Here is a 14,294-nt window from a genome sequence, read left to right on the forward strand (position 1 = left end):
CCTTTCTATTTCTTTTCTTCTTCCTTCTCCTCGGGCTTGGGAGTGGGGAGCTTGAACTGTGGGTGTATAGGTTAGGACTTGTCCCGTGATGTATGAGGATAGTTAAGGATAAAACTTACAGACTCGGGAGTGCGGTTCTGACCAGCACCAACAGGCTCCCAAGCGGTAGAGCCGCTCTCAAAGTTACGGAAGGCTTGGGTGAGCTCAAGAGGCTCAATAACGATGCGCTTCTTCTCCTCGTCGTAGCGTAGCTCAGTATAACCGGTCAAGGGGAAGTCCTTGCGGAGAGGGTGACCGTCGAAACCGTAGTCGGTCATGATACGGCGTAGATCGGGGTGGCCACTGAAGAAGACACCGAACATATCGTAGACTTCACGCTCGTACCACAAAGCACCCTCGAACAGACCAGTGACACTGGGAACGGGGGTGGCCTCGTCGGCGTAGGTCTTAACGCGGATACGAGAGTTGTAGCGGACACTCAGGAGGTTGTAGACGACCTCAAAGCGCTGGTCGCGGGTGGGGAAGTCGACACCGGTGATATCGGAGATCTGGGTGAACTCGGCGGAGGTGTGGTTCTTGAGGAAGCTCATCACGGGGACGACACCGGCGGGGGCAGTGTAGACGGTGAGCTCGTCCTTCCAGACGGTGAACTGCTGGATGTATTTGGGCAAGCAGGACATGATGTACTGTCCGTACTTGTGCAGGCTATCGGCCATGGGCTGGTACTTGTCGGTAGGGTTGACGACGGGCGCACGCAGGGGGCCCTGGGCTGAAAGAACACGCTTCGGTTAGCTCAATTGACCATATTTGATCGACATGTCCAGTTCACGTACGCGGGCGCTGCGCCTGGCGCATGTTCTCAGGTTCCGGTCCCGGTTGTGTCGAAGCCTTAGGAGCATACTGCAGGGAGGTTGAGGAAAAGGTGCGGGCGGCCATGGACCTCGTGGCAGGTGCCACAGAGCGTCCAGAACCCAGGCGCATCAGGGAGCGTGCGGAGGCCATTGTGTAGAGCGAGCAATGGCAAATGCAACGGGAGGAGGGGACGTAAGTCGGATTGCGAGAAACTAGAGTGGTCGACTCCTTCGGTCACGTGAAGGCTGATCTAACCACGCTAAACGCGATCGGGTAATGCCAGCAAAATGAAGCCGCGCTTCAATTTCCTTCCTTTCTTCTTCCCGTTCATCCTCTACATATCAATCATTCTGCTCGTTTTTCTCTGTCCTCTCTTACTATCGCCCCTCCGCTTCCTCCAATCGCCGTTTCTCTTGTTTTGGTTTCGGGGCGTATTTTCCCTCGTTTCCCATCCGTTCGGCGTTCGACATCTCGTGTCCCTCCCCAGTTATCATACACCCCCCGCGATAATGTCGAGCCATTCACTGATCGACTCGGTCATCGATGACGATGATGAATTCTGGTATGTGTCGAGCCTTGTTCACAACGCGCGATTCGAGTGCTGATCAAGTCACAGCCCCCTGTGCATTGAAGAGTTCGATCTTTCAGATAAGAACTTTAAGCCATGCCCTTGTGGATACCAGGTATGTCTTTCGAAAACGATCACGGTTTTTAAATGTGTTGGAGGCACAGGATCACTGTCTCTTCACTCATTTTAATCACGCAGCCCTAACATGTGACCGACATTAGATCTGCCAATTCTGCTACAACAACATTAAGACCCACAGTGAAGAGGGTCGATGCCCCAACTGTCGACGCGGATATGATGAAAGTACTATTCAGTACAAGATTCCCGACGCCGAAGAGTGAGTCTTTTCGTGCCCAACGACACCGCCCCGCCACACCCAACTAACCAGATTTTCTCCTTCTTAGGTTCAAAGCAGATTTGGCATTAAAGCATCGCAAGGCAGCTGCGGCAAAGAAGAAGGAAGCCGAGAAACGCGAAATCGAGGCTTCGAGTCGCAAAAATTTAGCCGGCGTCCGTGTTGTCCAAAAGAATTTGGTCTACGTTATCGGCCTCAACCCCACGATTCGAGACGAAAATCAACTTCTGCAAACGCTTCGTGGCCGCGAATACTTCGGTCAATATGGCGAAATCGAAAAGATCGTGGTCAGCAAGGCGAAGCCCGGTGGCAACCCCAACCAGGGAATTGGTGTCTATGTAACCTTCTCTCGCAAAACCGATGCTGCGACATGCATTAACGCCGTGGATGGCTCCGGAAATGGCGATCGAGTGCTTAGAGCGCAATATGGCACGACCAAATACTGTTCCTCCTTCCTTCGAAACGAGCAGTGCAACAATCGAAACTGCACTTTCTTGCACGAGACTGGGGAGGACAGTGATAGCTACAGTCGCCAGGATCTTTCCTCGATGAACACCATCTCTACTCAACGCCAAAATCTCCCGCCAACCCCCTCAAGCGTCCCCGCACATGTGAGGTCCGCTCAACCCATCTCTCATCCGATGCGCAGGCAGCCAAGCAAGGATGATTCCGTCAGTAGTCGATCGGGCATTCCAGATGGTCCTGCGCTACCATCCTCCGCCAGCTGGGCCAATAAGGATATTGCCATTCACCGGACCAGGAGGACTAGTCTTACGGGCAGTCAGGCATCCAACAGCCCGCGGCCTGCAAACGTCCACGTTGCAACCCCAGTTGAAGACCCAAAGCGACCCGAAAAGCCATCCCCGATATCCCAAGAACCTCAGCAACCTACTACCCCAGCTGAGCCCCAATCTCCTGCCTCGGAGCCGCGCCCACGTGCAACTTCGAAGCCTCCAACACAACCCACGCCATTCGATAATCTGTTGAAAGATATCACATCTCCACATTTCAGATTTTCATTCTCTACAGCCGAATTGCCCCCCGAAGAGGTCAAGTTAATTGAGAACTATCCGTCTTTCATCGATCCGTATGGTGGTGTCAAGCGCAGAGCTATGCGTGAGAAGGTCGAACAAGAACGTCTTAACCGTGAGCAGGAGCTACTTCAATCTGTTGCCGCCGAGGAGGACAGCCGCGAAGCTGGCAGCCTTCAGCTTGGTGGTGAACCCGAGGATGCCAACCCTCCCCGTGGCCGCCAGACCAGAGAGTCACATGGTGCTATTCAACCACCTTCGCAGCAGGGAACCGCAGACAACTCGACAGTCGGATCTCCTGTTTCTGCGAGCAGCCATCAATTCCAAGGCTTGAACCTTGCAGGACGAAGCCTGACACCTCTCCAGCAACAGCAACTGATGTTGCTCAAGTCTGCTGGCAATCAACAAGCTGGCTTGGCTGACCCCCTGAGCTCCGCTGCTCTCGACCAAGCTGCTCAAGTCCGCCAGGGGCTTTTGCAAAATCAGATGGCCCAATTCAACGCGCTGCAGGCAGCACAGAACCGACAGTCTTCCCGATTCTCCTTCAATGAAGCCGGCTCGAAGAACATTCCTAATGCTCGCATGTTGAGCCAGATGCAATCCGCGAGCCCTAACCCACTGTCGACCCCGAGTCCTCAGCACAGCCTTGCGGGCGGTTTTTATGCGAGCGGTGTCCAGGGTCCTCCCCCTGGGTTGAAGACGGCTGGTACCCCTCCCATCAGCGGCGGTGGAATGTTTGCTCAAGGTCACGGCTTCACTTCAGGCCTCGGGTCCAATGTCGGCAAGCAAGATGCCACCCCGGAGTTGATGCGCGAGTTACTGCGCGGAAGAACTAGTACAAATGTTGGTGGTTTACAGGGCCAGGAGGCGGCTAAGCGTGAGTTCATGATTCCTTTCCTTCAACAGCACAATACCCCACCCCCTATGACTCCCACCAATGGCCTTCTCGGCTCGTTCTATGGGTCCCAGCCAGGCATGCCTGAATCTGGTGGCCCACAGAAGCAGAAGAAAAAGGGAAAGAAGCACAGACACGCTAACACTTCCTCCGGTGGAGGTGGTGTAGTAGATCTTGCGGACCCGAGCATTTTGCAAGCGAGAATGCATCAGGTCGGTGCGAATGCTACAGCCGGGCAAGCGTTATACGGGAGTCAAGGTCAAGGTGGGTACAACCCCTCGATGGTGTATGGCGGTGGCATCAGTCGCTGGTGAACCCCCATCGTCATTCCCTAACCTGTCTTCTCTCATTCCTGCAATCCCTGCATTTCCCCACTTGCTCTTCCAGTCATGACCTTGTTCCCTTGATGGGATGTTTTATTTTTATGACATGATATCATTTCCCTTTCTTTTCTTCTTTGCCGAAGAGCCGGACTTGCACCTTGATGTTTTTCTCTTTGCGATCAATCTGGCTGCTCTGATTTCTGCGATGGCCGGGCGTGCCTCTGGCGTACTATGGGCTCTTTGATTGTTTCCTTTCCCTGGCTGTCTCTTTTACTGCATGTTATTTCCGGCTCTTTTCTTATTCCAAGGTGTCTTTGCATTTAATGGACATACGGCATGTCTTGTCTCCTTTTGTATTCGGCGGCTGTGTTTTCCCTTTCTTGTTCTTTGCATCCGGATTTCATGATACTATCTATTGCGTCTTGATGACCGTGGACCGTATTTACATGGATTAATGTACGTTAAGATGTCCCTACCCTGATACCACAAGCCGAAACAGGGTCTTATTCGAAATCAGTTTCCACACAGCCGCCGTTTACATAGACGACCTCCCCTGCAACGTTCTTTTCCTCGGGAGTCGCAGCCTATCATGTAATTATTTGATGTGTCCCGTTTGTATCTTTATTAGTCTTGCTGCTTAGTCGTCACGCTTTCTTCCTGGGATTCGTTTTGTTTGCTTGTCGCTTCCGCATCATCTGCCCATCTCTGTCTCCCTGTCCCATCTTTGAACAAACGCTGATGTCGCTGGTCTTTCTAGTCAATGAGGATTTCCCTCCGCTTGGAGACCAATCCAAGGATCGTCGACCCGTTGACAGTTTTGGCTTTCTGAAGTCTCAGTTGCCCAACGAGTCAGCCGCTAGGGCTGGAACTCCGACCCTACCACCCGGATTGCCTCTGCCCCACGCTCATCCCTCTACTTCTGCTTTCCAGGATCAACCTAGTTCCTCGAAGCCGTCTTCGCCTGCTCCAATGCTGCCGCCTGGCTTAGGTACTAGTATCTCAAGACTGGGTACACCGAATCAACCCCGTGATGAAAACCGGTCCCGGCCGTTGAGCCCGGAGCTCACTGTGGGAGGCCCGGTGACATCCAACCGCGTGAAGGACGCCTCTCAGATTTCATTTGGCTCGCCAGTGCAAAAGCCTGCAAACAAGGCTCGTGCCCAGCGCAAGATTGATCTGGCTGCTGCCGCGGATGCGAAAGATTCGGCCATCAAAGCCCCAAACCATTCGGAGCCAAGTTCTGCAGCCACGAAAGGCAGCCCGCTTGGTTTTAGCACACCATTAGCTGCTACTACCAAGTCTGAGCAAGTGTCTGCTCCCGGTTCTGTCTCTGCAATCGGTTCGCGGCCTCACACACCCCAGACTATCACGTCCCGGATGTCCGACTCACCTGCTCCACGTCAGCCACGTATTCTGCGTGTGGTGGAAACGACAAAGACTGAAACGCCTTCTCCCGTCCTTGATTCGCCCTCTGTGACTACCTCTGTCATCGGAGGAAGCAAGTCACGTTCTAGGCGCCAGAGCCTTTCGTCCAACAGCCGACCTGATACTCCCGCTGATCACAGCTGGGAAGCCGATTACTATCCCTCCACCTCTGCTTCTCGTGCGAATTCACCTCCTGCGTCATCCCGCATTGGCTCTGCCCCGGTTCGATCCATGACGAAGAGTCAAGCCAAGAAGGAGAGAAAGCAAAAGGCCAAGGAAGCAGAAGCCAAGAAGGTTGAAGCCGCTCCTACACCCGAAGAGCCTGTCCAAGCTCCTATCATGGGGGCGCAAGCGCAAGACCAAGAAGGAACCCAAAGTCACTGTGAATACAACCGACAGTGCTGCTGCCAGTGGCGCCGAGATAATGAGCCCTGCCAAGGCGGGAATCAGCTCTCCAGTCAAGCCGGAGCCGAAGGTAGAAGTTCCAAAGAAAGTGAAGGCCAAGGAGAAGCCTGTCAAGGAACCGTCCCCTCCTCCGCCTCCTCCTCCCCCTCCTCCCCCTCCTGTTGAAGAGCCACCTCGTCCCAAGGAACCCCCTGTGGAGCCCTGGCGTACCAACAATACAGTCGAGCAATTAGTCAAGGATTCTGAGGCCAGTGGAAAGTCAATCAAGGATCTCTTTGTGGAACGGACCAAGCCCCTTCACGAGTTACTTGCCGAAATGCACAAGTCTGGCGAGCTGGACCTCTACAAGAGCTCGCTTTTCAACCCTACGAATCTCAGCCAGCGTACCGATATGAAATGTCACGCAGACGACTATGACATCCTCCAATGTCCCACTGAACTGAACGAGGATCACCGCAAAGCTCTACTTCGTGGAGAACCCGTTCGACTTGGTGATGAGCGCCTAAAGAGCCGATGCCTCATCACACCTCGTGGCTGTGTGCTTCGCCACCTTGAACCAGAGGAAGAGGATCGGTACCTTGAGCTGGAGAAGAATATGGCTGTCGTCTCTGATCCTTTCATGATTGGAGATGATTCCAGTAACCCCAGTGGCGGTCTGGAAGCACTCTTCGCCAACCCAGAGAAGTTCAACATCTGCTGGGTTGAGGACATGCCCACCCGTCTTGGGGCCACATCACCAGCCTCTTCTCTCGGCGTGCCCGACTCTGTGATTCCCCCCAACGTGCTCTCTGCTATGGAAGCCGACAGCACCCGCAACCACGACTGGGCCGTTGCCAACTCGGCTGAGCTACTCAACACTACCCCCGCAGCTGTGCGCTCTTTCGCGGCTATCACTGCTCAACACATGCTCAATAACCAGGGCATGCTCGGTGCCAACCCTACCTTGGACGATGTTGCCGGGCTCACCAATGAAGAGCTGAGGGATCTCTCTGGCCGTTCTCAGAAGGACCTGGAGTTGACTCGCAAGGAACTGGACTCGCTGGACAAGAAGTTTGCAGCTCTGCTTCGCCGTAACCGCAAACTCCAGCTTCAGGCATTGACATTCGCCGCTGCGTCCGAGCTGTAAGCAGTCGCTGTGTTGTATCTCGCACTGGAGGTCTACCGTTTGCCTTTTCAATTGTAGTTTTATGGAGTAGGATGGAATGGTGAATTGACACATGGGGATGTATGATACGCTGGACATTGGTGACTGCGGTGATATTGATTAAACTTGTATGATTAGCATGAATGTATGAATATTGTATGAGTGCATTTTTGATCCCTCCACTTCTATCCAACGTAGTTTCAAAAATTATCCAAGACCTTTGGTACTCCCAGATTCGGTCGATATCGCGGGTCCTTGAATGAGAGGGCCCCAAAACGTACAACCGTGGCATGAATCGATTGGTGCTATGCCCAGCTCTCATGTTCAGCCATAGTTTATGATGATTTCAGGGAAGTTTCGCTCTTCTTTCACCCACACCACACCCACACACCTTTCTTCTACATCTTTCAACATATCTTTTATCAACTCGTACTTCAAACGCTGTGAGACAATGGAGCCCGACACGTCAAAGGCACATGTACGTTATTGCTGTTTGTTTCAAAGAATATAGACGACCATGCAGCACAGGCGGCCCAGAAAGCCAAAGACGACCAAGCCGCTCACCTCGCCGAGCTTCGTGCTCGGCTCAACAAAGAGGTGTACGTTTGGGTGTTTACTTTATACGTTGAGTGCCCAAACAGGCACCGGCGGTTCTTGTCCCTCAAGTTCATTCTGAATTTTCAAGAACGCCCTGAGTGTAGTAAAACATCAATCGTATAGCATAGCTCGTCTATATTCGTCTTCAAGTGATCGTATATCGCCTGAGGCTAAACTCCGATTCAAAGACCAGGGTAGATTGCTAAGCCATGGCAACTCGGGAACTCACTTTTCGATCTGAACCATCTCCTTCCTACTTCCTCCTTCCTCCTTCCTGCTTCCTCCTTCCTCCTTCGGCTTTGTCCCTCAACCCCCATTCTCGACGAATCGATTCACAATGTCTTCCCTTACTGATGATCAGCATATCTATTCTGAATTCGCCGATGTTGAGCGCCAGACACTTATTCGGCAAATTGTCGATGACCACCCGGGTTTAAGTCATCTCTCTCGCTCAGCCTTCTTCTTTCTTTGGTTCAGTGACATTCGGCAGCTTAGAAACCTCGCGGCCCCATGCTCTGACGAGGACCGCGATGGACGCTACTGGGCGTTGACCGGTACCAATATGTGCGACCTGCCTGACATTTGTGAGCACGCCGAGCGCTATACTCGAGGAAATCTCAATAATTTTCCTACGAAACACAGTGCCAGTATCCCCATCTGAGAGGTCCCGTTCCGAGTCACCAAGCCTCTTCGAAGACGCGATGACACCAGAGAGCGAGTACTGCCAGGCTGCTGTATGCTAATCAAGGATAACAACAAGATATGGTGCTAATCGTATGATCTGTCAGAGCCTCCAACGGGATAAATACCAATGCGTCGTGACCAAGATGGGCCGACCGACCCTTCAATCCGCTTACATCTTTCCGAGTATCTCAGATAACTCGTGGCGCTTGCTTCAAGTATTCTTTGACAGAGAGCAGCTTATCGCCCTTAACCCCGAGCAAGACAATTGCATCACAGAGCAGGTATCCAACTATCTCACGCTGTCTGTGCTCGTACAACGGTTCTGGCACTTTGCAACCTGTGCTTTCCGTCCTGTTTCGATCAACAACGAGAACACCGAGATGGAGATCGCCTTTCACTGGTTACCTATCACAAATCACAAACGAGCTGAGAAAGTTCCCATTTTCCAGCGACTAGACCTCAACCAAGTCCAAGAGTGGGTCGAGGGTCCACACGACGGTATTCGCCTCCGTCATGTGGAGACTGAACAAGTGATTCGCTCTGGTTTCCTCTTCAAGGTCACCACATTCGACCCAGAGAGTCAGCCGCTGCCTTCATTCGCGTTGTTACAATTGAAATGGAGGCTGTCGCGTATTGCCGCGATGCAAGGAGCCAGTGGTGAGGGAGATCGTGTTTGAAATGACTTTTGCTATCTCATTTTTTGCCCTTTCGCACCATGAGGGCAAACACGAGTAGTCCAATCACGAAGGAGAATTAAGGAACAGCAGCGAGAGATTGTGAGTCAACTTGACTAGCAGTTGATCCAGCCCCGGATATGACAGTCTAATCGCGCCATCAGCTCAAAAGTCATTTCACCTCTATTTCAAAATGCCACCTCTTCTACCGCCTTGGAGCATTGCTTTTGTAAACGGTATAGAACCTATTTTGAAATGACTATATTCTAAGCTACCAGTCATTAAATGAGCAAAAAAGAGGTAAAGAAAGAGAGGTTAAAGGAAGGCCAATTAATTCCTACAACGGTTCTAGGGGTCTGTATATACCAGATTCAATACTTATCAGGAGCACTATATATAACCCTCGACCCCTATAGGCTATCTTCCAAGTACGTCCAGTCTAGATTCAACATTAGTTAGTAACACTAGAGAGATCGTACATGGCACGTAGAAAACAGAAAGACGATTAAGCTAATGGCAGCAACAGACGGTGAATTTGCAAGTGCCAACATACCCAAGCCTTATTACAGCGTAACTAATGATCTGATACAGTGAAGTCATTGCTACCAGAGATGACATTTCTTTTTAATTCATTATCAGAACATTGGACAGGAGGCATCATCAAGCTCAATATCAGCGTCGTGCCTCGGGGGTCGGCGTATGTGTCAGTGCGCGATCCGCATCTGGCTATCTTGACAAGACGGACCATCTCATGTTTGCTGGTATAACATACGCCTCCGAAACGGAAATACCATGGCGAAGATGGAGACGAGACTTTGGAATCGGAGTCAGTATTGGACCGAAGAATGAAAAGACGGATGACATCTCAGTAGCTTACGCCTTGTTCCTAACCTCGCATAAAATTTCCTACTTCATTCTAGCTTTGGCCTTTCATTACCCAAATCACCAGAGATGAATGTGCAGTATTCGGTGATGACATGCAGCTACTGGACGTATCCTGAATACTATGCTTGGCAGGTCAATCAAGAACTTCTGTTTCAGAATACGCCGACTAACTTCGTCTTCTGCGACTTGACCGTAGTTAGTTAATGATTCGGAGGTTTGTCTCATAAGCTATTCCCAATCAGGTACGGGGTTTCCTTCTATCCAAGGCTCACAGGTAATAGCGAAGAACTAACCTCAGGGGGTCAGTATCGAGCGAGAGCTACGATATTCCGCTAAGATATCTGCCCAGCACCAGATCTGAAACAAGAATCAAGGGATCCAGCCAGAACCCGTTCCTCGTGGCGTCAGCTGCATGTCGGGCGACCACTCGGAACAATGATCAGGCACATCCACCCCAAACCAGTTAAATTGCCGGGCGATTTACTCACAACTTCATCGTGGGAAGAACTACAAAGCAGAGTGACAGGGTATGAGATGCGTCTCATGAGCCGCCGCCCTCGATCAATCATCGAGCGGTCCGTCTTCGGCGCTTGGAATTCCCCTCGTACTCACATTCCTGCCAATTTCAAATATGGCCAGAATTTTCATAAGGACTCGGCTTCCTGCTCGCGGAATTTGGCATTGGCTCATTCTTCGTCTCGTCTTTGCTATGGCCCTCGCAATAACTCATAGTACGTGCTTTAGGCCGCATGAAACAACTATCTTGGTACCTCTCAAGGACATTGTTTGTCTCACTGAATTGAGTGGCTTCCTGACTTTTCGAGTCTTTACTTGGCCCTGGATCCAATCGAAATCAAGAGCCCGTTCTTGATTTTGTCGGCTTTTAAACTCTTGATTCGTATTGCCCGTCAGTGGACCCTGGTCAGGCTCATACTTATCGGATCTCGCCTCTATAAACCGGTCTATTCCCCTGCCGATAACATTCGTTATCATCGTGATATTTACTATTCAACTGCAAGATAAACCACCGCACTGAATCATTTGAGCGATCCTCTACAAGCATACAAAACCCCCGATACCGCACAATAATGCAGGGGATATTTTCCATCATCGTCACGGTCTTCACCCTAGTGTCGGCCGTGCAATCTGTGGCCGTCCTAGTACCTCTCTACACATGGCCCGGAACAAATAGCTGGCAACCAGTCTACGACGCACTAGCAGCCCATCCATCGACGGTATTCTATCTGATCGTCAATCCGCAAAGCGGACCAGGGCCCTCGGCATTCCCCCAAGAAGTCCTGACCACAGCCATCGCAAAGCTAAACAGCTACGGCAACGCCAAGCTCCTAGGCTACATCTCGACAGTGTACGGTAATCGAGCCATTGCAGATGTGCAGCGTGAAGTCGGCGTCTACTCCAACTGGGCCTCCTACAAGGGCAAGAACATTGCCGTTGACGGGATCTTCTTCGATGAGGGATCAGACGGATCAGACGCGTCAAAGCTCGATTATTACCAGCACATCTCAAAGACTGCCAAGAGCAACAACCTCATCATCGTCGTCTTCAACCCAGGCTCTAAAATCGTGGCCAGTGCCCCCGAATGGTTTGCCGCTGCTGACTTGATCGTTGAGTATGAGAATACCTGGGAAAAATGGGTTTCCGCTGCACCGTCTAATCACCTCTCTGATATCAAATACTACCATAAGGATGCGATTATGATTCAAAAGTCTCCTGGAGATGCTAGTCTTACTGATGTTGCTTTCTTGGCTAGTAGTATGGGTCTTGGTGCTCTTTATGTCACTTTTGATGATAGCTATATGACTGATATGTCTATTACTTCGGTTTCAAAGGTTGCTCTTGGTGTTAATACGATGTTTCCACGGGATGGAATTTTTACGGGAGAGGTGGTGCGTCTACGCTAGTCTCAAGGGGTTTGAATCACTTTTTTTTTTCCGCTCTCTTCTTTTACTGCCTTCTGGTATCAAACAAAATATAATTTCTAGTTCGAACAACAGCCGCATTGTACCATGTACCATAGGTTACTAGTGTACTCCAATGTGAAGAAGTAAAATGTTCTAGTCAAATGATTTCTAGGACGTTGTGTAGACGTAGCCGCCATGGTAGAACATATAGATGCAGCCGTAACCAAAATACCTTTATTCTCACTCCAAGCCCTTAGCCCCATCTTGATAAGGCCGCAGATCATACTCATCAGGATACGTCTCGAGGATCCTCTTCAGCTCAGACATCTGCTCCCGCTGTTCCTCGGTAATCTCCTCATAAACATCCCTAAATGCCTCCCGAAGAGGTGGCTTCTTCTCCCGCTCCGCCTCCCCAAACTCTTTAAGCACAGCCTTGCGCATCTCATCCCTGGTTTCCTTCTCCATATCCTCATTCCAAAGCCCCTGATTCTCAAGCCACTTCCGCAGCCGAATAATAGGATTATCACGACGTTTCCAATCCTCAACTTCGACCCGCGCACGGTATGCAAAGCTATCATCTGAGGTACTGTGATGTGAGACACGGTAACTCATCGCTTCGATGAGCACAGGGCGTCCGCCATCGCTGAGGGCTAGACGTCGTGCTTCTTTCATTGCTTCGTGTACGGCGAAGACGTCGTTTCCGTCTACGCGGATCGTGTCGATTCCGTAGCCTACGCCTCGGCTGGCAATCCCGTCGCCGCGGTATTGTTCCAGTGTTGGGGTTGAGATTGCGTAGCCGTTGTTTCGGCATAGGAATACTACCGGGCAGGATCTCGTTGCGGCGATGTTGAGGGCGGCGTGGAAATCGCCTTCGCTGGCAGCGCCTTCGCCAAAGTAGCAGGCCACGATACGTGGGTCTTTCGTTGGGTTTTGCATATCTTGCAATTTTAGCGCGTAGGCTGCGCCTGCTGCTTGGGGAATTTGGGTTGCTAGAGGTGAGGAGATAGTGTGCTATTGGAGTAAGTTAGCCTAGAGCTGTTCTTGTATCAAATCAAAGGTACGAACCATGCGAGGGTAGTTTTGTCCATAGTGAACGGGCATGTTTCGGCCTCGGCCAGTATCATTGCAATTGGCGAAAAGTTGACTCATGAAATTCTTTAAGGTAAATCCTCGTTGCTGGAATACTCCAGCTTCACGGTATTGGGCAAACACCACATCGTCCGGTGTAAGGGCGGCGGCAGATCCCACGGTAATGCCTTCTTCGCCAGCGGAAACCTGCATAGATTGGTTAGACACCTCACATGCTCTTTCTGGGGCCTTCCAACTCACCATGTAGAAACTCAGTCGACCCTGCCGCTGTGCCTCGAACATGACCACATCCATGACGCTAACTAGATACAGTCAATCCCTTGATTCCTCGATGGCTGGACACCGTACTGACCAGACAACATATTTTTGTACCAGGTCAACACCTCCTCATCAGTAACATCAGGAGCTGGTCTCGTCTTATCAACCAATTCGCCATCCGAATCCAACACTCGGTAGGTAGGGATAGCGGGCAAATCCGAGGCTTTGAGGAAGGTCATATCGGTGGTAAACCTGCTATTGACGGCACCGGGAAAGCGAACACTGCATCACATTCCAGTTAGCTCGTCCCAATAACGAAACACCAGACTTTGAAATCCCCCTCACCTGTCCGACCCAGGCCGCTGCGAAATAGAGCTACTCCATCTCCGTGCGGGGGAGCCGTATGTTGTCGCTGCAATCTGGCTGCGAACGAGCCCACGTCGGGCCAGGAGCTTCATAGACATCATTGATTGCCGTGGTATTAACATGCTTGCAGTCTTTCTGTATGAAAGGGGGGACATGTGGGATGTAGTTGCGTCTTGTTGCGTCTTGAATGTCCGGGGCAGATGCGGAGAGACTCGGTTGGCCGCGGGGGTGACGCCAATGCCGACGCCAACCGAGTCATGTGGTTTGGGGGAGTTTTGAGCTCGGCACGCAGTGTTGAAGAGACACAATCATGGACCACTAAAGTGAACCCGAGGAAAGGCTAACTTTATCTGACTTCTTTGTTAAGCGTTTTGATGGAATTAGAGGATCGCATTCTCTCTCTTGGCCGAAAATCTTTTTCATCACATCTACAATTCAACAACCGGCGTGTTCATTCGTTCTGTGACATGCAGGGATCACATTGTTTGATTCACCCATCTTGATGGTAGGGCTGGGCATGGCCCCGTTCCGTCATCAAATTCTGCATTTACCCGAAATAGGTAGGCCTGTCATAGATAGGAGCCTAGCAGGAGCAAGTCGTATTGGAAATAAGATAGCAGATCTTGACGGGAAGATAAAGGCTGGATTGGGGGTATCCTCATTCGCGATGGCGGATCTATATCTCGGTGTTGGCTGGCATCTGACTCGACATCCAGGGGGAGCAACGCTGAAAGGATCAAAGACCCTGGATTTGTAAGTGGCGTTCAGGGACCCCAATGAAAAGATCGTACCTGAGGGTAGAGGGAATGTTCGTCATCATA

General features: G+C 51.1%; 5 protein-coding genes across 5 annotated transcripts; 3 read left to right on the forward strand and 2 right to left on the reverse strand.

Moving 5' to 3' along the window:
• Positions 1-5: 5 nt before the first annotated feature.
• On the reverse strand, positions 6-1,037 carry N7508_001456 (complex I 30 kDa subunit family protein; the record flags this gene model as incomplete). Its single annotated transcript, XM_058459522.1, has 3 exons — positions 834-1,037; positions 120-769; positions 6-56 (listed from the first exon to the last, which is right to left on the reverse strand). The coding sequence occupies exons 1-3, from the start codon at positions 1,000-1,002 to the stop codon at positions 6-8; spliced, it is 870 nt and encodes a 289-aa protein (XP_058323054.1). The 5' UTR covers positions 1,003-1,037.
• A 324-nt stretch (positions 1,038-1,361) lies between these two features.
• Positions 1,362-6,980, forward strand: N7508_001457 (CCR4-NOT core ubiquitin-protein ligase subunit MOT2; the record flags this gene model as incomplete). Its single annotated transcript, XM_058459523.1, has 6 exons — positions 1,362-1,414; positions 1,469-1,535; positions 1,642-1,757; positions 1,825-3,965; positions 4,782-5,831; positions 5,908-6,980. The coding sequence occupies 6 exons, from the start codon at positions 1,362-1,364 to the stop codon at positions 6,978-6,980; spliced, it is 4,500 nt and encodes a 1,499-aa protein (XP_058323055.1).
• Positions 6,981-7,932: 952 nt separating this feature from the next.
• N7508_001458 (uncharacterized protein) lies at positions 7,933-8,956 on the forward strand (the record flags this gene model as incomplete). The annotated part of the gene is made up of 3 exons (XM_058459524.1): positions 7,933-8,179; positions 8,238-8,329; positions 8,384-8,956. 3 exons carry the CDS (start codon positions 7,933-7,935, stop codon positions 8,954-8,956), a joined length of 912 nt encoding a protein of 303 aa, XP_058323056.1.
• Positions 8,957-10,926: 1,970 nt separating this feature from the next.
• N7508_001459 (spherulation-specific family 4 protein) lies at positions 10,927-11,760 on the forward strand (the record flags this gene model as incomplete). Its single annotated transcript, XM_058459525.1, has 1 exon — positions 10,927-11,760. One exon carries the CDS (start codon positions 10,927-10,929, stop codon positions 11,758-11,760), a length of 834 nt encoding a protein of 277 aa, XP_058323057.1.
• A 240-nt stretch (positions 11,761-12,000) lies between these two features.
• Positions 12,001-13,595, reverse strand: N7508_001460 (thiamine pyrophosphate-dependent dehydrogenase E1 component subunit alpha; the record flags this gene model as incomplete). The annotated part of the gene is made up of 5 exons (XM_058459526.1): positions 12,001-12,771; positions 12,826-13,035; positions 13,090-13,151; positions 13,202-13,389; positions 13,453-13,595. The coding sequence occupies 5 exons, from the start codon at positions 13,593-13,595 to the stop codon at positions 12,001-12,003; spliced, it is 1,374 nt and encodes a 457-aa protein (XP_058323058.1).
• Positions 13,596-14,294: the final 699 nt, after the last annotated feature.

Source organism: Penicillium antarcticum (assembly GCF_028974205.1).
Source record: "Penicillium antarcticum strain IBT 31339 chromosome Unknown utg000002l_segment0_segment0, whole genome shotgun sequence".
NCBI lineage: Eukaryota > Fungi > Ascomycota > Eurotiomycetes > Eurotiales > Aspergillaceae > Penicillium > Penicillium antarcticum.